We start from the raw sequence: 25,081 nt of genomic DNA on the forward strand, positions 1-25,081 counted from the left end.
TCTGCTACCTGCTACCATCCTGCATCGTATCAGCGCTCAAAGCCTCGCCCCAAGGTCAACTACTTTGCGGCAGTGGGAACCAGAACAACGTCACACAGAGTTTTCCCGGCATTCATACTTAGCCGTCGCATTTTCGCGTGCTTGAAAATTTTCACTTTTCACTTAATCGCAAAAAATAGATATTATCATTTAAAATTCTGAATTCGTGAAATACGAACCCCAGGAGTAATAATCTTTCGATTTAGGCAATAAAAAAATAATAGGAAACCACCCTATTTTTCAAGTATCAAGTGAGTATGTTATTTTATTCTGCTTTATTCCTCGTGTTTTTAGCAGTGCTTCATTTTTTTCGGTAAAAACATTTTTCCAAGTAAATATGAATTATGAGAGTACTCTCATAGAAAACGCACGTGTTAGTCTATTTATCCCGTAAACAAAATATTTTTACGCAAAAAAAAAACAATTTTTTTCACTTACTATCAGGTATTATATTAACCTTTTACAGTTGCAATTATTATCTGCCAACAATGATAATCAAGCGATTGCAGTGAAAATCGTAGGGATATTTTATTGCCCTCTTGTTTCATTTCGAATGCCTTCAAAATACAGAATTTCGCTCATCACGACTGATTCTGCATATCAAATACGTGACATATGATCATTATACAGGGTGTTTTTGTCCAGATGCAAATTCAAAAATGCGTCAAGCAAATGTTCATAAGCCGTCAGGGGGACATTAATCAGCATGATTTCCTTCCTTGTAGCTTTGTTAATTATAAAGATATGGACAGTGGTATGTCTCTTTTAAATGGCATCCTATATTTTTTTTTCGGCAATTCATTTCCTCTCATAAAGACTTATTAACCTTTTCCGTACCGTACACGTATATATACGTGTGGACGTTTCCTGACCCGGGAGACCACGGGCGTATATATACGTGTGAGACTTTCCCGGTCAAGAAAACGAAACCCGTATATACACGTTTTCTAGCTCTCCCCCTTTCAGGACGGTCGTGGGTTCAGGTCGCCTTTGTCTCGGGACCCAACGCTTCGGGGTTTAGGATTAACCCTCTGAATCCGGGAGCAGGTACCCGGACCCTTCGTCTTTTATAACCCCTCTCAGCGGTAAGGGACAGCGGTCATACAATTGTTTATAGAGTCAATTTTCGAAATAAATATTTGTTCATTTATCAACAAATATAAACTAAGAATTGAATTGTTTGTCTTTTGAGCAGCGTTTACAATTTTTAAACGAAATTCTACGACAAATATTAACTTATATCTCGAGTTATGTATAAACATCAACGTGGAAATTGTTGCTGCGTTAAATGCTTTGATAATGGCCTTAGAACTTCGTTTAAAATTTGACAATGCTCAGATAAAAATGAGGAATTATATTCAATGTCTGTAATTTACGTGCAAGCAACAATTATCCATTTGCTAAATACATATAAGCAATACATAAGTTGACCGCGAACCAATGCCGCAGGTATGGTCGTAAACCCGGAAAGGAGGGAGCACAACTACTCCCGGAGTCCGAGATAATACGGAGTCCCACCGTGGAGGGGTCGAAAAAGGTTCAGCGAGACCCTTCTTAACGAATGCCCTCCAAAAATGCTCCGTACCACGAGAAAGAAGAGTCTCTTGGGGCTCGGTACAGCAGTCAAGCTAAGACGAAAACTCCGCGGTCTCGAAAGGGTTAAAAAATGTAGCACAGTGGACTATTAACATAAACAGAACATTATGAAAACATAAGAAACTCGTCCACTTACTGGAGTTAGCAGTATACAAATGACAAGCAAGTCAAAGCATAATGCAAAAGTCACATTGAGCCTGGGGCCACAACTGCATCCACGTCTAGGGTATAAGAGGTTGTTGATCCAAGAATCTGGTGTGAAGGAAACAGTACATCCCCTGCCACTCCAACATTTCCCTTTTCGGCTACTCCAGGGGTAAACTTTGATGTCGAGGGAGGCATTCTTCCGTTCTTTTGAGGCATTCTTCAATGATAGCCTCATCGGGATGATAACTTTAAAGACAAATCGCCATGCTGAGAAAAATAAACTGACCTCTTCCGGTAAAAGCGACTCTAGAACTGTGCCAGAAAATGAAATGCGAGTTTTTTTTGCATTGAATATACTCCAGGGTAATATAAAAAAACCGGTTGAGGAGATTTATTGGTCAAAAAAACCCATGATGCACAAAGCACTGCAGCAACAAGTGACTTTATATGCAGTCACGCGCACGGGTGCAAAGTTAAATACACCAACGGATGAAGTTCACCATGAAAAAATATATGGTGGCTTTTTTAATGGCTTGGTGGTGGAACTGGTTATCACTCATGACCGGCAATCGTGACATCCGGGTTCGAATTGCGGCCAAGTCAAAAATTTTTTCATGGCGAACTTCATCCTTTGGTGTATTTATCCATGATGCACACTCCCTTCTCTTCAAAAGTCATGTCCTACAGATGAGATTTTTATTTATAAAACGATGTATTCACATTTGTAGTGATGAAACTTTTGATGCTTCAACTCATCCATACCCAAAACTGTACAAGATATGGCCTGTGTTTGAGCATCTAAATGAATAAAATGGTTTTCTATTATTTTTTTACTACCTCAATCGAAAAATTATTACTCCTGAAGTACGTATTTCACGCTTTTAGATTTTTAAATGACGAAATCTATTATTTGCGATTAAACAAAAAGTGAAAAATTTCAAGCACCCAAAAACGCGACGGCTAAGTATGAATGCTGGGAAAAGCCCTTGTGACGTCATTCTGGTTCACGCTACCAAGGTGTGAGGTGACCTTGGGGCGAGGCTCTGAGTGCTGATAAGATGCAGGATGCTAGCAGGTAGCAGAGTACCCTGCTAGCTTGTAGCACTTGGCTTAAATAAGGATTATTAATACCCTATCAAAACTACCGATATACCGATGTAAAACTCCTATCCTCTCGTGTAGAAACTAGGCCCCTATGATGTCATGTGGAGTGGAATCGTATGGGCGCCAATCTGGCCTTTTTCAAATGAGGATAAAAATTGACCGTTGCCATTTGTCCAAACCAGTATTTCTAAAACCAAATAAAACACAACAGGAACAAAATTCCCAGAGGAGTACAGCCATTTACCTGGGTCAACACAGATTGTCCTTTCACTCATGAAGCCATTACTAGGAAAGGGTTACTGTGTTGCCATGGATAACTGTTATAATTCTCCAGAACTTGCTGATATTCTCAATAGAAACCAGACTGATGTATTTGGAACCCTGCGGACTTCTACGAAAGACATTCCACCAGAACTAAAAAATAAGAAGCTGAGGAAAGGTGATTTTGTGGGGTATCAATGCAGAAAAATTTGTGCCATGAAATGGAGGGATAAAAAAGATGTAGCCTTCATCGCTTCAATCCATGCAACGACCAAAATTACTGTAAGCAGGAGGAAAGGTGGGCAGAACATGAAACCAGCGGGTGTTGTTGACTATAGCGGAGTGATGGGTGGTGTGACAGGATGGACCAAAACGTCGACCACCCGAGAGTCTCGACGGTCGAGACGAGAATATCATTTCTCGGCATTGTCGGGACGAGACTCTCGGCACGGCGAGAGTCTCGCCTGGGTCGAGAATCTTGACGAGAGTCGAGAAGTCTCGTCCCTTCGAGATTTCTCGACACCCGTCGAGACTCCCGACTCCTCGAAAAAAGTAAAACTATTTCTACTTTAGACATTAAAAATAATTTAACAAAAAGATTATTTTAAGACATCTTATATAGTTCCAAAACTAAAATTAGTTGTAATTTAAGATCGACATTGACAATTTAAGCAAACTTTATTATTTAATTAACCAAAATTGACAGGTAACCATGAACCTTAGTTACCATAAATAAACATTGCAAAAAGATGCACAAAATTGTATAAAATTAGACTATGATCTCTTGTTTTTTGTTAATTTACAAGTGAATGTTTCTTTTTTTTATATTTATATGACAAGAAACATTTATGTAAGCCTTTAACATGCCTATGTATCAAAATTATCTGCTCAATAGGGTGGTTTCCTATTATTTTTTTATTGCTTTAATCGAAAGATTATTACTCCCGGAGTACGTATTTCACGCTTTTAGATTTTTAAATGACAACATTTATTTTTCGCAATTAAATGAATAGTGAAAATTTTCAAGCGCGCGAAAACGCGACGCTTAAGTATGAATGTCGGGAAGTCTCTCTGCGTGACGTATTTCTGGTTCCCCCTCCCGCCCTGCGAGGTGACCTTGAGGCGAGGCTTAGCGCTGATACGACGCAGGCTGCTAGCGGCTAGCCTAGTACCTTGCTGTCTGGTAGCGCTTGGCTTAAAAAAGGTTTATTAATACCTTATCAAACGAAGAAAACTTTCCGAACTTAGCCAGTTTTAATAGGTGATTATTAAGACATGTTTCCCTGAGCTCTGTGCCTCGTGCATGCATTGGTAACCTCAGACGATGTATAACTCCTATCCTCTCGTGTAGAAACTAGGTCCCTGTGACGTCATGCGGAGTGGAATCGCATGGGCGCCAATCTGGCCTTTTTCAAATGAGGATAAAATTTGACCCATGCCATTCGTCTAAACCGGTATTTCAAAAACCAAATAATTTGTGTATTATGAATACACTAATGGTGGGTAACGAATCGCAATCAATGCCTTTCGTTTTCTTTGATGAAGGAAACTACCCTATTTCTTTTTAAGCCCTGATAATGGTTTGTAAATAAACGGAAACGTCGGAAAAATTTACATTTCAATTTAAAGACCTACACTCCAAGATTCAAATTTTATATTAAATATGTATTGAGGTCAGGAAAAGGAAATATTTTTTTTCCAAATCCCTCGTTGGGAACTCTATTAGCATTGTGCATACTATTTAAAAAAAATTGCATGCAGTGGGTAAATCATTAAATAAAATATTTTTATAATGTGAATAAATCCATATAAGTCATAAGGGATACCTTAGTAAACTCTATCATCGACTGATTGCGGTATTCTGTGATACATTCTCACAAATCTCGAAGGGGCGAGACTTCTCAACTCTCATCAAGACTCTCGATCCAGGCAAGACTCTCGCCATGCTGAGAGTCTCGTCCCGACAATGCCGAGAAAAGAAATTCTCGTCTCGACTGCCGAGAAGAGACTCTCGCACAGCACTGCGTATTACCCAGCAATCAAGAAGAGGGACCTTGGTATAGGGGCTAAAGACTAATCGAACTATCTAGTAGCTGCGAAGTTTCCCTCAGGATTGACTCAGCTTGCGCTCGGAGTCGAGTCTCATCCGGTAAAGCGAATGATTAGAGGCCTTGGGGCCGAAACGGCTTCAGCCTATTCTCAAATTTTAAATGGGTGAGAGCTCCGGCTTGCTCGATTAACGAAGCCAGAGGCTGGATCGGAGTGAATGATCCACTCCAGTTCTAGACATTGTTTTTCTCAGAAGTTATCAGCCTTTCACAGTATGTTACATAGGTTGCTGCATATTCCGATGTCCCCTGCCAATTTCAATGACGAATTAAACACAATTAAACTAATTGCTAAAAATAATGGATACAAAGAACAGTTAACCGATAGCTTATATCAGAAACAATTTAAAAAACAAGCAGTGGGAGAAATTTATGGATCCTGAACGTGACAAGAATCTACGGCCAAGTGGCGTAGAATCCTTTTTCTAAAGGACATTGGGCCGAAGCACAAAAACGTGCCTAAGGATAAAATGAAAGTTGCGTTTTACAATAAATCCAACCTCAGGAACATTCTTTCCCTCACAAAAGATCCCATCCCAATAGAGGAAAGGAGTGGGGTGTATAGACTAAAATGTAAATGTTTTAGTGGTGTAGCGGTGTATGTTAGGCAAACAGGGTGACAATTTCAAGAGCGGGTGAAAGAACATCAAGCCTGCCAGAGAAATAAAAAGACTACTTCACAATTTGCTATACATTTGTTAGATAGCAATCATCAAAGTGATTTTGTTTTTGAAGTGCTTCATTATGAACCTAAAGGACCTAGATTAGACGCTTAGGAACTGATGGAAATTTTGCAGCACCTACATTCCAATGACAACATTGTAAACGAATTTTTGTATGACTACCACTCCTAAATTCCTGGGCTAATGACATGACGAACTCTTCAGCCTCTCTCTCACCTGAACAACCCCCCCTCCACCTGCCATGCCCTCCCTTAGGGAGCCTCCTCCCACTAACTTCTTTCATACCATATGACCAAGTTCTTTTCCCCCCCCTCCCTCTTCTCTGTTGACCAATCCGTTCAACCTAATTACCTTCCTCCCTTCCCCTCCTAACCTGGTATAAAAGGATGTGATGGACCTCTGTAGAGTTCACCTGATGATGACGTCTAACGTTGAAACCATGGTCGTGAATAAAAATTAATGTGAAAGCACAAAGTTCTTCTTTTTTAATTTAATTGTACTAGAGAACGAAAATACTGCAAAAAATTTTTGACCATCTGCTTGATCAGGCAATTTGGAATTCCTACGTGCTACATAAAAAGAAGAATGGTAGCAAAACACATCTAGAATACAGAATGGCATTGGTGCAGGAACTGATAGAGAAATATCACAGTGAGACCATCTGCGGAAAAGGGGGTAGCCCATCGACGGAACCCAGCCCTTTAAGGCTAACGGGGCCGCACTTCCCAGAATATGTCCCGCCTACAGAAAAGAAGCGAAATCCAGCAAGACAATGTGTCGAGTGCCGCTCAAGACGATGACAGAAATAATGAAAAAATCTGGAAGGAAACAAGATTTTACTGCCAAGATTGTGACGTTGGTGTCTGTGCAGCCCCATGTTTTAGGGATTAACACACTAAAAAAAAGAGTATTAGATATCTTTGCCATAGAAATAAGTGATAAAATAGTTCACTGTGGCTTATAAGACATAAGCACATTGAAAAATTTGAAATTAAAAACTAAATTTTATTCCAAAAAACATTTAAAACTCTGTGCGGAGCTTTTCAAGCAGCTTGAATAATTATTTGTTTAAACATTCAATAAAAGCATTAAAAAAAGAGAAAACGAAAATATATTGCTATTTTGCATTATGTAATGATGAATACTTTTACTATCTGGAATTAAAAAAACCTGCTTTTTTCCAAAAAATATCTTCATGAAAACTCATCAGGCAAAGAGTTAATAAATTTCGGTCATTGTTCAGGGTTCCCACTCTAACTACATTATGAAATTCACGGTTTTCTCCAGGTTTTCACGGTCTAAATATCGTCAAATTCACGGTTTGTAGATAGGGCATTTTAGGCAGATATATTGATCACGTAACAATTGTCCGCACGTTAACTAAAATTGTAACAAACGCGAAAGATACCGTGAATACAAACACAGCAATGAAAGTGCTCTTATGACGTCACCTGTCGTTGGTAAAATTCAGGTCCGGCTAAATGGCGTGAGTGGGAAAATGGAGAGAGCAGGGAAGTGAAGAAGTAGTGCCTGATTTTTTGCCAGGGTTAACGTCTTCCAGTCGCAGGCTTAAGGTCAATGTGATGTCATGGTTCACGGACCAATTAATAATAGGGTGGTTTCCTATTATTTTTTTATTGCCTAAATCGAAAGATTATTACTCCTGGAGTACGTATTTCACGCTTTTAGATTTTAAAATGACGATATCTATTTTTCGCGATTAAATGAAAAGTGAAAATTTTCAAGCGCGCGAAAACGCGACGCTTAAGTATGAATGTCGGGAAGTCTCTCCGCGTGACGTATTTCTGGTTCCCCCTCCCGCCCTGCGAGGTGACCTTGAGGCGAGGCGTGGCGCTGATACGACGCAGGCTGCTAGCGGCTAGCCTAGTACCCTGCTGGCTGGTAGCGCTTGGCTTAATTAAGGATTATTAATAACTTATCAAACGAGGAAAACTTTCCGACCTTAGCCAGTTTTAATAGGTGATTATTGAGAGATGTGTTCCTGAGCTCTGTGCGTCATGCATGCATTGGTAACCTCAGACGATGTATAACTCCTATCTTCTCGTGTAGAAACTAGGTCCCTGTGACGTCACGTGGAGTGGCATCGCATGGGCGCCAATCTGGCCTTTTTCAAATGAGGATAAAATTTGACCCTTGCCATTCGTCTAAACTGGTATTTCTAAAACCAAATAATTTGTATATTTTGAGTACACTAATGGTGAGTAACGAATCGCAATCAATGCCTTTCGTTTTCTTTGATGAAGGAAACTACCCTATTGCGCTTCAAATACACGCCTGCAGATAAATGTGTGGACTGTATCTGTACGTGACTCAGCCTTAAAACATTATCGAAATATTGATATTTCTTTTAATTTGTCTATCGTATTTCTACAATTAAGTTTGAGAGATTTCTAAGGTTTTATGACGAAATTCATGGCTATTTCCAGGTTTTTTCACGGTAGACGAAATTCACAGCTTATTCACGGTTTTCAGGTTTTTACAGTTGAGTGGGAACCCTGTTGTTTCACGGCCGGTTTGGCCTAGTAATTCTACATAAGCGTCCACTACAAATAAAAAAGGTTTCATCTTCTTTCTTGACATCACTTACGCAAAGTCCCCTTGAAAGTTGAAAACCTTACGCAACGCAACGCAACACTCACCTCGCAGACAAACGGCCGTTCCCCGGTGTGGGTCCGAATGTGCTGCACCAGCTTGTTGCTTCGCGCAAAGCGCCTGCCGCAAATCCCGCAGCCAAAGGGTTTTGAGTCGTCGCCTTCGCCTCCTTGCAGTGATGCATCCAGCACGCCGTCGTCCGTGTCGGCTGGCATCGCCATGCCACTGTCGTCCTGCTGACACGCCCCCAGTCCTCCCTCTCCACCCCAATGCATCTCATCGCCTCCACCCCCTTCGCCTGTCAATCAAAAATCAATCAATCATTTATCAGCACATTACATTTGCCTTCACACGGCGTCGGAAGCTTGCAGCTACCTGTAAATAGGTTCCTCATTAAACAATGTAGAAGATAATACAAAACAAATTATAAATTAAGTGCATCCAAATACATGTATACAATGAAAATACGTTCAATATAGGAAGTAAGGAAATAAAACTTCGTAAGGTTCACTGTTATTTAATTATGGGCACGACCCGGGTTTCGTAACTTGGTTACATCGTCAGGTGACTGATCTTGCATGCATCATACATTTATACACAAGTGACAGTGAGGACATCTATCGGAAAGGAAAGGGACTGGTTGAAAGAGGGGGGGTGAGGGTTAAACACGGAATGGAATAGGGAGAGAGGGGGGGAGAAGGGGGAAAAAGGGGCAGCCTTGATTTGGGACGAGGGTTTTTCCTGTGAGGATAGGTATCTGACCAGCCAGGGGAGGGCGGGGTTAAAGTGGGTGAGGAGACAAGAGCTAAAGAAGGTGGCGGTGTTGGGGAAGAAAGAGAGGATTAGCAGGGTACATTGAGTTTTCTAAATCACAATAGTCTATGGAAGGTCGTTGAGTCTGGCTGTGGAAGGTGCTGGTATGGGTTAATGATTTCCCCGAAGGACATGGATCACTGGGGGAATTTTTGGTAAAAGCACTGCGTAGTATTCGTTCTTGGAAATTTTAACGGCACACAGGTGGATAGGCACTTGAAAATTTAAAGGTTGTCACTGTAGGAGTTCATTTATGGGGATGGAAAAGAGAGGGGAGTGGGAGGGGAGCACTTGTTCGTTGGCAAGGGGGGAGTTGTTCTTTAAATGTTGTATAATCTCCAACGTTTCCAGGGCATCGAGTCTCCTCCTGTTACCTTCTGAGTGTAGGATGTCCGCTTTGAAATCACTTTTGTGTTTGCCATGTAATAGATGATTGGCGTAGTTGGATTGATCTTTCTTCTTTTTGAAGCAGTTGCGATGCTCACACATTCTGTGCGGAAGATTTCTTAACACGTTTCGTACGGATGGCAAAAATTCTCGTCATTTTTTTCTCGAACGTTCCGGACGGTAGACGAAGATTTTCGTCATTTAGGCCTGCCAACCTATACAATTTTAAAGCATACAATACATAGTCGCTTACGATACGCTTAAAAATTGTTTAGGTTGATGCGCCTAAATGACGAGAATCTTCGTCATCCATCCGAAACATTCGGGAAAAAAATGACGAGAATTCTCGCCATCCATATGCAACGTGTTAAGCATTCATTATCGATGGTTCTTTCTATTCCCCCACCCTTTCAGGTGATGCCTTAAACACATTGAAGTGTATTATTTAAATAATTTTATTAAATTAGTATTTCCATTTATCCTCTTAATGCACAGTAAGAGTCTAATGTATGTTGATATGTACCATTTTTTCCATAAACACTTGAAAAATGGGTAAATTCCAAGAAAAAAGCATCATTTCACATTTCCAAGCCATATGGACTCTTTTCCCCTCAGCTGCCACAAGCCAAGTATGTATTGTTATTAAAAAAAAATTGTATGAACAAGAGCCACATTCACTAGACTACATGTTTGGTCTTACAAGGAGACATCGCCAAAGTGATGAACGGGATCTGGATGCGGATGTTATTCTCTGAAACTATATCAGGTAAGGTAGAAAAAGTGTCATGGCTTTCTTCCACATAGGCCCGGGTTCGAGAGATATTCGCTTGTAAAGATTTTGCGCAGCATAACATCCCTTGAGCAAGCGCTCCCTCTCAATTACGGCCGTAGCGGTGCGGTCTAGGGAGTTAGTCCCCTATCCTGTCGTTGGTATCCCAGGTTCGAGTCCCAGTGTTGGCAAAATATTTTCTCTCTTCTAATTTTTGAAATCACTGTTACATTTCATCCCCATTCGGTTTATTTGGTTACTTCACGATTTTTTAAATTTAATATCAATTTATGGATTTTAAACAAAACTCCGAATTGTACCTTACTATGAGAATTAGAGGACGTATATAATAAGGATTTGAAAAAATATTCTGGCTAATATGGGTAGGGTAATGAGTAGATATCAACTGAAAATAAGCACGAAGAAAACCAAGATCTTAGTATGCAGCAGAAGAGAAGAAGTCAAGACCAACATTAAAATAGGGAGGCAAAAACTGATAGAAGTGGATGAATTCTGTTATTTGGGAAGCAAGATAACTAGTGACGGGAGAAGCAAGAAAGAAATTATCAGCAGAATAGCCCAGGCGAAGAGAGCATTCCACCAAAAGAGAGACCTGCTTACAGCGGGAAACTTAAATATGGAAGTAAAGAAACAATTCATAAGAACCTACATCTGGAGTATGCTCCTATACGGAAGTGAGGCATGGACAATGACCGCAGCGGAGAAAGCAAGGATAGAGGCCTTTGAAATGTGGTGCTACAGAAGAATGATGAAAATCAAATGGATCGACCGAGTTAGTAACGAGGAAGTCCTAAGAAGGGTAGGAGAGAAGAGAAGCCTCATGAAAACCTTAATAAGAAGACGGAACAACCTTATAGGCCACATCTTGAGACATGATGGCCTGATGAAGACAATCGTCGAAGGACAAGTGGAAGGCAAGAATGGAAAAGGAAGACCACGAACAAAATATATGGAACAAGTAAAGAGAGATGTGAAAGAGAAGAAATACGTAGGTGTGAAAAGATTAGCTGATAGGAGAACTGAGCGGAGAGCTGCGTCAAACCAATCCTAGGATTGTTGACCAGTGATGATGATGATATAATTACTTACACGTGAATTTCCGTGTAATGTGCTCATCATGTGCACCGATGCACACCTCTGCCTCGCATCAATTAACCGATTGTACATCTATTCATGAATCTTTCCCCAGTTTTTGACTCATGTGCCTCTACTTTCAATGTCTTTTTTCCATTTCTGAAGCACCGGAATTTTCCGGCTTCAGCGTTATTTATTCATAATATCATTTCCCCTAGGCATTCTCTCCATTAGATTTTCTTCACAGCCCAGCCACTGTCTTCCCAAAAAATCTCGATCTCTACTGCAGAATGTCCTTCCACTCACCATGCCTCCCTTATGGCCTGCCCTATAGCGTCCTTCAAAGACTTCCGTCCCAACAACCCTCTGTCCACAGCTGACCCTCGATAATCCCTGAATGAGGCGCCGAGGCCCAAATGTGTGAAAACGGATGCGAAAGGTAAACAAAGAAGACCCCGAAAACGGCTTGAGTAGGCTGCTGGAAAGCAGGATCATTGTGCTGGATGGGTAGCAGGGGAAACTGGCTAGGGTCAGTAACTGAATGTAAGTAGAGGCAATGGTGTTTATTTGTTGAGAAGAAAGACTTGAGATTGCGAACATACGAAGAGGCTGCAGGAGCAATGGCTTGGGCGAGGATGATAAAAATTCCCCGGAAATTTCAATGTAAGTGATTATATACGTCCTCTAATTTGCGTGGTAAGGCACAATTCGGAGTTTCATTTAAAATCTAAAAATTGATGAGAAAATTTTAAAAAATCGCCAAGTAAAAAAATAAAACCAATGGGGATAAAATGTAACAGTGATTTCAAAAATTAGAAAAAAGAAAAAATTTTCCGACACTGGGACTCGAACCCGGGATACCAACTACAGGTTAAGGAACTAACGCTCTAGGCCACAGCCGTAACTGAGAGGGAGCACCTACTCAAGGGATGCCATGCCGCGTGAAATCTTTGCATACAAATATCTCTCGAACCCGGGCCTATGTGGAAGAAAGCCGTGACACTTTTTCTATCTTACCTACATACTTTTAGAAAATAACAGCCACATCCAGATCACGAACATCACTTTGGCGATTTCTCCTCGTTAGATTTACTGACCAATATTTCAAATATATCCTCTTGAAGGTATGGATACACTTATACTTATTATCTTACGGTACGTGTCCAAAATCCCTCTCACTAAGGCAGAGAAAAAAGTTAAACCTGAAATACTCATAGTGGCAGTCAAAACACCACCATTTTAATTTCACAGTATATTGGAGCACATATTATCCTTCAATTAAAAAAAAATTGGATGAGTTAACTACTCTGCCTTTTGGTGATAATTCTGAAAATAATAAGTAATGTTTTTGAGCTGAAAAAATCGGTTAATTAACAACTGTTGACATCATTTTGGCTAACATAACAATGCAAGGGGAATAAAAGACATTGCTATGGAAGCTATGTACATGGATAGACAAGGGTTCAAAATTTCATTCAAATATATTATGTGGTTTCTGAGTTATGAATTTTTACCCTGTGCCCTGCACTCTGGAATTTGACTTCCACCAGCGCCACTTCTGAGCAAACATCTCAAACTTCGACTCCTCGTACCTTGCAAACTATGAGAGTGAGAGAGGAAATATTTTACATGGGTCATTAGATAGGTGATAGTACCTAGTGACAACAATTTCATTAAAATCCGAGTCGGTGGGTGTCATTTTTGAAAATTTCTGGGTGATTTGACGTTGAATGACCTAGCACTTGTTCTCAGATCCATCACTTTTTTTTGTTTTATGCTTTAAAATTTTGAAGGTCCTCGACTTTCGTACAATTCCCACTTTTGTACGTCCAAAATTGACACCTTTTACTTGACTTCCGTATGCTAAATTCGGACTTTCGGACGTTGGTCTGTAATTTTTTTAAATTCCCGCGATGTTTACTGCGCATCCCAACATTCAATTGTTTCAAATGACAGTATATGCGAACAATACGAACGTAAACAACGAAGGGAATTGTTGGTAGTTGACTCAAATCCAGGTGATTTATTTGGGAGAGAGACTGCCTGCTATACTGCCTCCTTCATCAAGAGAAGAAGAAAGCCTTCATTGGAGAGATTTTTCAAAAAAGTTGACTAGACGTCATCAAACAGCTTTCAATAAAACTAGTAAGATCTTTCTAATGGTGTTTTTTCGTTTGAGTGCTGTTTAATTCATGTACACCTTCAGCAATGATAATGCACGAAATGTCACCCGAATTCTGTTTGTCTTTTGTCTTTTCTGAATAACATGCGAAATATACGCGATCACGAATGTCACCTGCCAAATGTCGAATTTTGGCGTGAACATTAAAAGGTATCCAGAGTGCGGGTTCAACAATTACATTTTGTATTGCTTCTTGATGTCTTTTAATTTATAGTGGACGTAATAAGTGGAATGTCAACTGAACAATGAGTCTGTATTCGCATGGCCTTTCCCTGAGGATGCTGACAACGAAAAATGGTACAAGCGAGATTTTTTTTTAAACTTTATTTTTTTGCAGCTGAATTACTTCATGCAGTGATTATTTAATGATAATCATGGGATCATTATGAACCATTTAGCTGTAAAAAAAATCATGGTTTTTCATCTCACAGGAATGGAGTTATGGATGAAAATAAAAATCACCATGTGTCGCACGTTGCGGCACTTTAGGGGTCACGCCCAAATTGCAATTGCTCATACTTCATTAACAATTGATAATTGGAGGCTAACATTGCACACAATCTCTAGTTATACCAGGATGCATGATCATGGCAAGTTTCATGAAAATCCGAGTCGGTGGGTGTCATTTGGTCGAAATATTGGTTGATTCGACATGGAATGACCCTATAGCACTCGTTTGGAAATCGGGGGACCCGGGTTCGAATCCCGGTCAAGGCAGATGATTTTTTCTCTGTGAATCTTTCGCACGATTGTGCATTGCGGTTGACTCCCGTAAAAAGTTATCACCGCGGCTAGTCCTGGTATACTTTAAACTAGTCTAGGGCGAACACCTCTACGTGTTCTATGTTCGGGCCTACTCTCCGGCTGTGGCGCTGTGCGCACGATTTTGACTGCTTGTGGCATTATATGCTCAGCAGTCCAGCGAACACCTTGTCCAGTAGTGTCCGCAAATATCCACAGGGAAGAATGACGCCTCGGTAGATTAACACTTTGCCTGCCATGGACGTAATATTACGTCCTGCTAATCCTTCTGAGGATTGCCATGGACGAAATGTTACGTCTTTCCATTTAATTGGCTTTGTATGCATGAAGCCATAATATTTTGCCCGTGGTACTTTTCCAGTTTACTGCTTAGGGGTTCTGTTTTTTCAAAAATCAACTACTCGATGGAAAAAGAGTTCACATTATGTCTTGAGGACGAAAAGTCCTCTGCAGCTACCGGCATCCTCATCTTAGGCCACTTACAATTAGTGTGAAAATTCTTTGGGCCAATGGACCGTTAGTTGAGGGTGCAGGGACCCTTTTTGTCATCCAGGATTTATTATGCTTTGCTTGGAACAATGCTTTTTTATGATTTCCATACTTTAAATAGTTCAAATTGAGCGTATTAAAAATATTATTATGCATGTTATGGCGGTACATTGTATGCTGCAACTTTTTTATTTTTCAAAAACAGTAAGTTTACATAGTTAAATTATATTTTTTTAAATTAGCAATAAATGTTATTCAACTCATTCATAAAAAAAGAGCAAAGTCCATTTTTATTGAAATGAACATCGATATAAATATATTTTTGATGCTAATGTTTAAAAAAAATATACGAGTATAGTAAAAAATGGCTGGATTTTTCAGTAGGGCTTTAAATTTAGCAGCCGGCACTCAAATTGTTAACTGGCTAAAGCACTCAACTGGAAATCGGGGGATCCGGGTTCGAATCCTGGTCAAGGCGGATGATGTTTTCTCTGTGGATCTTACGCACGATTGTGCATTGCGGGTAACTTCCGTAAAAAGTTATCACCGTGGCTAGTCCCGGTATACTTTAAACCAGTTGAGTAATCCTCCTCCTCGTCGTGCTAAGGAGGAACGTACTAACCAAGTTCCACTGCATGTATTTGTTTAACATCTTCCCCCCATCACTGATCTCACATAGTCTCTCACCTTGGATGTGATTGGCCTTCGCCTCCATCTCTCCTGCGCCCCCATCCAAGTAATGGCCGTGGAAGTCTATCGCGTGCCCCGGCTGCAAAAAAAATGAATAAAAATATTATCACATAAGGGTATGGCAGAACCAATAGATAGAAGTCCGTGAAATTCACGAGACCCGTTATCGCAAAATAAAGCGAAATATTGGGAAATTTGTCAATAAAACGAAATTTTGCATTTTCAGCAAATTTTGCTTGAATAGGGTGGTTTCCTATTATTTTTTTATTGCCTAAATCGAAAGATTATTTCTCCTGGAGTACGTATGTCACACACTTAGATTTTTAAATGACGATGTGTATTTTTCGTGTGACGTATTTCTGGTTCCAGCTGTCGGCGTGTGAGTTGACCTTGGGGCGAGGCTTTGAGCGCTGATACGACGCAGGATGCTAGCAGGTATCAGAGTACCCTCCTAGCAGGTAGCGCTTGGCTAAAATAAGGATTATTATTACCCTATCAAACGAAGGAAACTTTCCGAACTTAGGTTATTTTAATGGGTGATTATTAAGAGATGTTTCCCTGAGCTCTGTGCCTTATGTGTGCTTTGGCGATCTCAGATGATGTAAAACTCCCTATCTACTCGTAAAGAAACTAGGTCCCTGTGACGTCACGTGGAGTGGAATCGCATGGGCGCCAATCTGGCCTTTTTCAAATGAGGTTAAAATTGACCATTAACATTCGTCTAAACTGGGATTTCAAAAATCAAATAATTTGTATATTATGAATACACTAATAGTGGGTAACGAATCGCAATCAATGCATTTCGTTTTCTTTGATGAAGGAAACTACCCTATTAGCGTAAATATCACATGCAATGTGTCATAATATGTACATTAAAGCCTAACTCTTCATCATTAAACGCTTCTCATTGTTTATTTGATCTACCTCATTAATATTCAAAGATCAATTGGCTTATTCTGCCTCACACATATCGCATTCGCGTAATATCGCGCACTGTAGTGATGTCTCCCCCAGAATTTGCTGTTAAATTAATTACAGCCTCTAACTTCAATTCACGTTCGTCAACCCTGAAATTCTCAGAAATATCTAGAATGATGCACTTTCTCTCCTGAACTATTAGGTATTCTGAATCAATAATGTGCTGAAAGAAATTTAAAATGGCCGCAGAAGAGCGAAAATAAGCTTATTCAGACGTTTCAACGGCACAGTGCTGTGGTTTAAAATTACTAAAGGTCCCTATGGATTGACCTGGGAGAGCACCATCTCCGGCGTTACATACGCACAGTGCTACACTTTGAAGTTGCTTTCAGGCGAGACGACTCTCTGGATTTCACAGCGTCATGCCATGAACGGCGGTCGGCGGAAAGGCGTCTTGTCTGACAGCAGCATAAGCTCACACGTCCTAAGCACGTCAATGCCAGGCAGTAATTCAGGGTTCCCACTCTAACTACATTATAAAATTCACGGTTTTTTCCAGGTTTTCACGGTCTAAATGTCATCAAATTCACGGTTTTCAGATTAGGCATTTTAGGCAGAAATATTGATCACGTAACAATCATCGGCCGCACGCTAACTAAAAATGTAACAAACGCAAAAGAATCCTTGAATGCAAACGCAGCAATCAGAATGCTATCTCTCATGACGTCACCTATCGTTAGTAAAATTCATATCGGACTAAAGGGGGTGAGTTGGAAAATGGAGAGAGCAGGGTGGCAGGGAAGTGAAGAAGTGCCTGATTTTTTGCCAGGGTTAACGTCTTCCAATCGCAGGCTTAAGGTCAATGTGCCGCCATGGCATACACGGATCAATTAATAGTTGCGCTTCGAATACACCTGTGCAGGTAAATGCGTGGACGGTATCTGCACGTGACTCGGCCATGAAACGTGATCGAAATATCGATTTTTCTTTAATTCCATCTATCGTAGTTCAACAATCAAGTTTGGGAGATTTTTAAGGTTTTATATCGAAATTCACGGCTATTTCCAGGTTTTTTCACGGTAGACGAAATTCATGGTTTTAAGGTTTTCACGGTTGAGTGGGTACCCTGTAATTCCGGTGACTACACGACACAGTAGACAGCGTTATTGGATAACTTGTTGCAGGAAAACCGTAAGAGTGGGTCAAATGTAAAAATTTTGTGGACTAAAACACGGCCGCTATCTGGGAACAGAAGCACTAGCTATTGGGGGAAGGAGGGGAAGGAGCAGAAAGGATAAGAGGAAAGGGGGTGCTACTTTTTAGCGGACGGATCATCGGATATTCCGCGCTCCACTTAGCTTCAATGCAAAAAAAAAATCATTTGGACACACCCCCAGTTCAAGTTTCTTTGTTTCGGATTGTGTTTCGTTATTTGTGCTTCTTTCACTGCCTTACTCGTCCGAATTGCAACAGTTGCTGCAATCAGTAGTGAGCGATTTTGTTGAATCTACCGGCCTACTCAGCACGTGGGTGAGGGGAATCAACAGGGAGCTCACCTCAAGAAGCATTTTGGCCAAAATGTAAATTAGGTTCAGTGGAACCTCGATTTACAGTTTTTCAGGGGGGTGGATGAAAAAAAAAAACGATCTATGCGGGAATCTATGCCTGGGTTGCTTATGTCCCAGGAAACGCTGGATTTTGGCGAGTAATTATGATAATCATTAAGGGATTCAAACAAGATTTTAGCTGATTACAGGAAAATTATTACCAGTGATGGGTCGATTCCAAAATTTTAACGATTCCGATCCCGATTCTGACATTTCGATTCCAACTCTACCGATACCGATTCCATTGATTCTTACGCCATAGGCTCCACGAAAAATATCACTTAATTCCAGACAACAAGACAACCACTTAAACAATTATTACTCTGTGAAAGAATCAGTTGACAAAAGCATCTTTCATATCATCACTATGTAATTAAAATATAATAGCTCAATTTCAAAACAGAACATATCTGAAAAGTGGTGTTACCTCATAGGTATTACTTTATAATATTAGCACTCATGCTTAAATTTAAAATAAAAGTATCACCTTGAATATCTATCTTTTATTGTAAATATCTTATTATTATCAATAATGTCCCACAAATTTAATCCCCTTTTACATATTTTAAATTTTTGCTCGGAAAGCAAAGCATCTTCGCTACTACTTTCAGCCTAGGGTAGGAGATGCAAGTCTTCCAGTATTTCCCAGGGAAGGAATTTGGTGGTGCAATCATCTCTGATAAATAAGCTTCCACTCCAGCTTCAACAGTGTATGCTACGGTGACTTTGGGTACTTTTCCAAATGCATCACTGGGTCATTCCATGTCAGTTCATCCAGGCATGACACCCACCGACTCGGATTTTGATGAAACTTGCCAATTTTCATCCTTCCATGCTGGAATGAAAAAGTGTAAAATATTTCTTGGCTATCTCTAATAGTTTTTTTTTCACGACCATTTGAAGTTTGGGTGAAACTGCAGTTTTTCAATGAATGCGGTCTCCAGAGGCACTTGCGCCTCCAGAGGGAAATAATTTGTCTCAGCCATAGTTTTCATCCGATTCTTATGAAAATTTGCAGGTTTACTATAGAAGTCATGAGGATTCCAAAAACTTATTGAAAAATATCCTAAGGAATATTGGAAATTCTCTAAACTCGTATGTTTCATAAGATTTTAGAAAATTTTGCGTCAAAAACATGGTTCTATAAAACATCAAATTTTGACCTGAGGCAATATCTGAATCAAGATAAATTATTTTTTCTAATATTCCTTAAGGTATGACCCACCACCTGTAAAAATAAAATTCATGGCTTTTTGCTTGCTTTGTTGTTAAAAAAAATTTTATACAAAAAAAATCCCTTTTCACGACTCTGGTTGTCAGTGTTGGGTCCTCCTTCAAGTGTGATGAATGCTTGTGTTAACTGTTTTCTATGTCTAAGAAAATATTTACAACATGTATCTAGTGCATAATACATTCAAAAATTAAAATATTTTTTTCATGTGCAGGTTGTTTTTCTCCCGATAAGAAAAATATATTTTTGAAATAGAATATTTTAAGGAATTCATAGCACTTCCCCATCATTGCTGGGGAAAACTTGATTGTTGCTATATAATACACATCAAAATACAGGATGCATGTCAATGCAAGTCAACTTTCTCCATTTTGTATGGACAAAAAACTTCACGAATGTGTTTTACTTCAATAATGTTGCACAACTTATAAATGAACAATCACAATATATATGTAGTCACTTTTGTCTGTGCATCAGTTTGTAGTTAAATAGGATAGTATCCAAGGTCTTCACTGAGGCCTATCTCTAAGAAAGCTAATATTTCAGTTACACTAGAGTTACATTTTTTTCCCAGGAGTGGTAATTCCAAGTTTTCCTTTTAAATCCAAGAGCCGTCGGTTCACACGTTCAATGTCATTCTCCGATAAGTAATGCATTCGTCCTGAGCCTCTTGAGGTAGGAGTTTCCACATAACAAATGACATTATTTACAGGAACATTGCAAATATCTTCTTTCTCTTTTGGCCACTAAAATGATAAAGAATTTCACTTTTACATCTAATGGATCAACATCCTTTCACATAAGTTGCCCAAAAAACCAGTGATTGTCACACAAGCAGGCCACAAAAGAATTAGTACAAGTTTTTGTCAAAATTTCTTCCCAACTTAGCTTTATCAAGAAATTGTGGACAGAACTGTATGTGGTATCAAAGCTAATTTTTTTGTCGCAATAATTTATAGAAGAATGGTAGCTATGAGTACTTGGGATTGTTTTTACAAGGTACCAGCGAGTTTCTAATTGTTGCCGAACCATTGATAATTGTTCTTTTTTTAAAACGTAAAATGAAATTTTGTCCACTTTGTACTTGCAGAACTCAAACACCTTTTCAATGGAAGTCATTGTATTACCCAGATCCCACTGAAGGCTTTCTCTTGAAGGAATGCACTTAACTGTTCCACCTATCCCATCACTTGGAGATTTCCAATGACTAGTTGAAAAAAAGACAAAGAAGCATGCAAGTCAAAGTCCTGGTGATGATGGCACAGGTTTATAAAGTTTTTACAGTTCTTGTATTGGCCAGCACAACCATCACTGAAATATTGCACTTCCTTTACTTCAAGGAACTTTTCCTTTAAAAACTGAGTGACTATTTTTTGCGTTTCAAATACGAAAGCTACATCATATTCTAGATCATCACAAAATACACACAAACTTGACACACAGAGATCTTTCTTCAGCTGTCCACGAGTATTAATTACCGCTGGATGTAGGGAACAACCATCCTGATTCCAGTGATGACCCTGAACCTCATCTTGTATTACATAATGGTAGTTTTCACTGAAATCCAGCAAAATAATGGCTTCATCTGGCTGTAGGTTGTTTTTTAGTTCTTTTAGGTATCTCGCCTGGGATTTGTTTATGAAGGATTGTGGGAGAAGTTTTTCCAGATTGTTCACCAGACTATTGATGTATTCATCCAGAGTCACTGTTAACCTAATTTATTGGGTCCGATGTGTTGTCACCCATTGTATGTCACTTCATCTTCAGGGTCCCATTCTTCAAATTTACTTTTCAGATGCTCCTTCAGTCGTTTTTCAGACATACATTCTGAACAGTGCCGTAACATGCAATCCCTGTTATCTTTGGAACAAACCAAGTAGTCAAATAGGTCGTTGTAGGTCTCCTCTATAGAGCATCCATGGAGAAGAAGTGATGCATTCTGATGGATAGCACAGACACACACAGAATGGGTTGCAGAGGAGCCTGACAACACGCACCATTTAGGCCACAACAGACAAAATTTTGAAAACCCTATTTTAACATATGGGAATTCAAATTAAAAAGCTGCATACAGCTCATTTAAGTTACTTAGAAGTAACCTCATTTGCTTGTGGATATTTTTGGACACACTCACCTTATCTTTCATTCCTGGCATAAGGTGTGAATACTCATAATTTTGGTAGAATGACTGAACTAAGTCCACTGCAGTTTGTTCTATGTTTTTCCCCCTCCTTGGATCCGGTATGGCTATGATGCCTTTCATTCTCAGAATTCCCTAGCATGCTGAATTGTATATTCACTAGCATTAATTTCGGTGGCTACTTTTTTCCTACTCCACAAAGTCGGAGCTAGTGTTAGTAGCTGAATTATCGCTGACTGCCTGCTGTCACCAGTTTTTCTTTTAGTAACCCAACTAGCACATCCATATCACTCGCTTTATCAAGAACTTCTGAATCATGCTCTGGAAGGATATCTTTATCCAGTACTTTGAAAACCTTTTTGTTCAAAGTAGAACAGCATTAATGAGGTAAAAAACATTCGTGAAGTTTTTTGTCAATACAAAATGGAGAAAGGTGATTTGTATTGACATGCATCCTGTATTTTGATGTGTTTTTAATATAGCAACAATCAAGTTTTCCCCAGCAATGATGGGGAAGTGCTATGAATTCCTTAAAATATTCTATTTCAAAAATATATTTTTCTTATCGGGAGAAAAACAACCTGCACATAAAAAAATATTTTAATTTTTGAATGTATTATGCACTAGATACATGTTGTAAATATTTTCTTAGACATAGAAAACAGTTAACACAAGCATTCATCACACTTGAAGGAGGACCCAACACTGACAACCAGAGTCGTGAAAAGGGATTTTTTTTGTATAAAATTTTTTTTAACAACAAAGCAAGCAAAAAGCCATGAATTTTATTTTTACAGGTGGTGGGTCATACCTTAAGGAATATTAGAAAAAATAATTTAGCTTGATTCAGATATTGCCTCAGGTCAAAATTTGATGTTTTATAGAACCATGTTTTTGACGCAAAATTTTCTAAAATCTTATGAAACATACGAGTTTAGAGAATTTCCAATATTCCTTAGGATATTTTTCAATAAGTTTTTGGAATCCTCATGACTTCTATAGTAAACCTGCAAATTTTCATAAGAATCGGATGAAAACTATGGCTGAGACAAATTATTTCCCTCTGGAGGCGCAAGTGCCTCTGGAGACCGCATTCATTGAAAAACTGCAGTTTCACCCAAACTTCAAATGGTCGTGAAAAAAAAACTATTAGAGATAGCCAAGAAATATTTTACACTTTTTCATTCCAGCATGGAAGGATGAAAATTGGCAAGTTTCATCAAAATCCGAGTCGGTGGGTGTCATGCCTGGATGAACTGACATGGAATGACCCTCACTGTATCTTGGCCATATTCCTGTCACAGGCTCCCTAGTCTGCATTTGCTCGTCCGGAAGTGGTGTGCCACTTAGAATGCAATGTGTTTTGTTATTATGATTACGTGACGCCAAAATTCAAATGACTGTTGGAAACGTGGTCATATATAAATTTGTGGTTTGAAGTACTACGCTGTCGTAGTCTGGAATCGCATTGATTTTTCACCTTGGCAAGTACTCATTTTTGATTCCGGTTCTTGGCCGAGGATCGAGGAATCGAAGAATCGTAGAATCAAACCGACCCATTACTAATTAAATTAAAAAAGAAGATCTTTGTGCTTATTACTTTATTGAAACACTTAGGTCATATTGTTGATTTCAAATATCCTATAGGAAACACCACCTTGCTAAAAAAAAATTTGCACTCCTCTCGGCATTTGCACTGCTATTATGGATTTCTGTTTGATGTAAAAATTCTTATCTATCAAATGCCATTTCAAGTACACGTATTTACAAGAGAAATGTGCATTAGGGTGGTCCTTCTTTATAGAATTTCTTTCAGGACACCCCCTCATTTTATGCCAATTGGTGTAAAAACATATCCAGTAAAATATTGTTGCAATTTGATAACGGGAAAACGTGCTGCATCGCACTCGAAGTTGAGAAATTTTGGCATTTTCGGCTGTTTTTCAGATATGAATGGCGATAAGAAGGCGATGGTATTTTTCAACTGATTTTCTATGTTAACTAATGATACACTGGAAATTTGGAATGCTGCTCCTAAAATATTTTCCAATTGTGACCAGTGGTTCCCGAGATACGGCCCCAAGAGTGAGCACGCCCCACCCCAGGAGGACATTTTTGGTGGCACGCGGGTTGCATACGCTCAACATTTGTTGACCATTCTCACTCATCGTAAAAGCATAAAATTCTTTAGATAAACTTTAGTATTCATCAATATGTATAGCCTTTAATGCTATATTTATCTCTGTTTACTGCCAAAACGGGCTTTTATGTGGACTTAAGGATTTATTCTCAATAGGTTTTGAAACATTTAAAACAGTGGAACATTAGTGCCCGATGACTTCCCGATCTTCGCGTCGAAGACACTTTTTAAAACCAGCTTGTATATGTAGTGCCGGCATGGTAGAATTTGGAAATAGAAACTATAAACGGCGATCAAATATTATTAATTGGTCATTACAAGAACATATTGTTGGCTATAAGTTTCCAGGTTTCCAGTGCTAAGGTTTCTGTTCTATCACTTTCTAATCCATAACTGTATACTTCGATCGTATAACTCTTTAAAACTCAGAGAAAAGAAGGCTATCCTGTGACTCTAACTAGCTCACAAACTCTGAATCACAACTGCGGCGATCTAAATACGACGGTATGAAAGATAATAATTTTGTTTTTATAATTTTTTAATTTTAGAATAATAAAGTGCATTTTTTGTTGTTAGAAGCTGTAAAAGTGTCATTTATCAACAAAAAACATTAGCAGAATGATCATTTTCATAAGATTTATCAACAAATAAATCCAAAATTGCCCTCAACCTCACTCTATTTTAAAGTTGGTGGTCTTTACCATGTTTACAGAGATTTTTATGGCTTTCATGTGATATATGTGTGTGATTTTTAAATTTATTTGAAAATGTGACTTTTTTGGTCAAAAGTGCAATTTTTGAACATTTGTAGAAAAAAAAGTTTTCAAGTGAAAATCGTTTTGATAACATTTTTGAAAACTATAGCAGCATGTTTATAGCCTCTAAAATTTTCACCAGCTTTGTTTACTTGGTTTAGGTTTTACAGGGGCACAAATAAGGTAGTTTTGAATAACTTGACTGGTGCGCAGAATTTTTGAGTGTGCCTCATTGACTTCAAACACTCATATCTTGGAAAATACTTGCAATTGGTCTTTAATATTTTGGATTTTTCTTAACTAAAGTTGAAACTAACATTAACAGGGAAAAAATGATCAAAATCTGAGATGGTGGGCGTGGGACCCTGGTTGAGTTGACATGGAATGACCCAGATTGAAGTACAAGATAAGGTTTAGAGTTTCCACAATGACATTTATTCTGCAACACTTTACAGACTCCTGCCACATTTTATCCCCAGTACATACTACATATGTATATGTACAGTAGGGGCGGTCATAAAACAACTATTTTCAAAATTTAAAGTTCGACAT

The 25,081-nt window shown here is 39.0% G+C and overlaps 1 protein-coding gene across 1 annotated transcript in view; it reads right to left on the reverse strand.

Moving 5' to 3' along the window:
* LOC124170150 (zinc finger protein 883-like) overlaps positions 1-25,081 on the reverse strand; it is a 100,906-nt gene that overhangs the window by 38,625 nt on the left and 37,200 nt on the right. The window contains exons 4-5 of the mRNA XM_046548844.1: positions 15,736-15,817; positions 8,599-8,849 (exon numbers count right to left, since the gene is read on the reverse strand). Of these exons, the coding sequence (XP_046404800.1) occupies positions 8,599-8,849; positions 15,736-15,817 (333 nt within the window). The remainder of the gene's footprint in view (positions 1-8,598; positions 8,850-15,735; positions 15,818-25,081) is intronic.

This window comes from Ischnura elegans, chromosome 13 (genome assembly GCF_921293095.1).
Source record: "Ischnura elegans chromosome 13, ioIscEleg1.1, whole genome shotgun sequence".
NCBI lineage: Eukaryota > Metazoa > Arthropoda > Insecta > Odonata > Coenagrionidae > Ischnura > Ischnura elegans.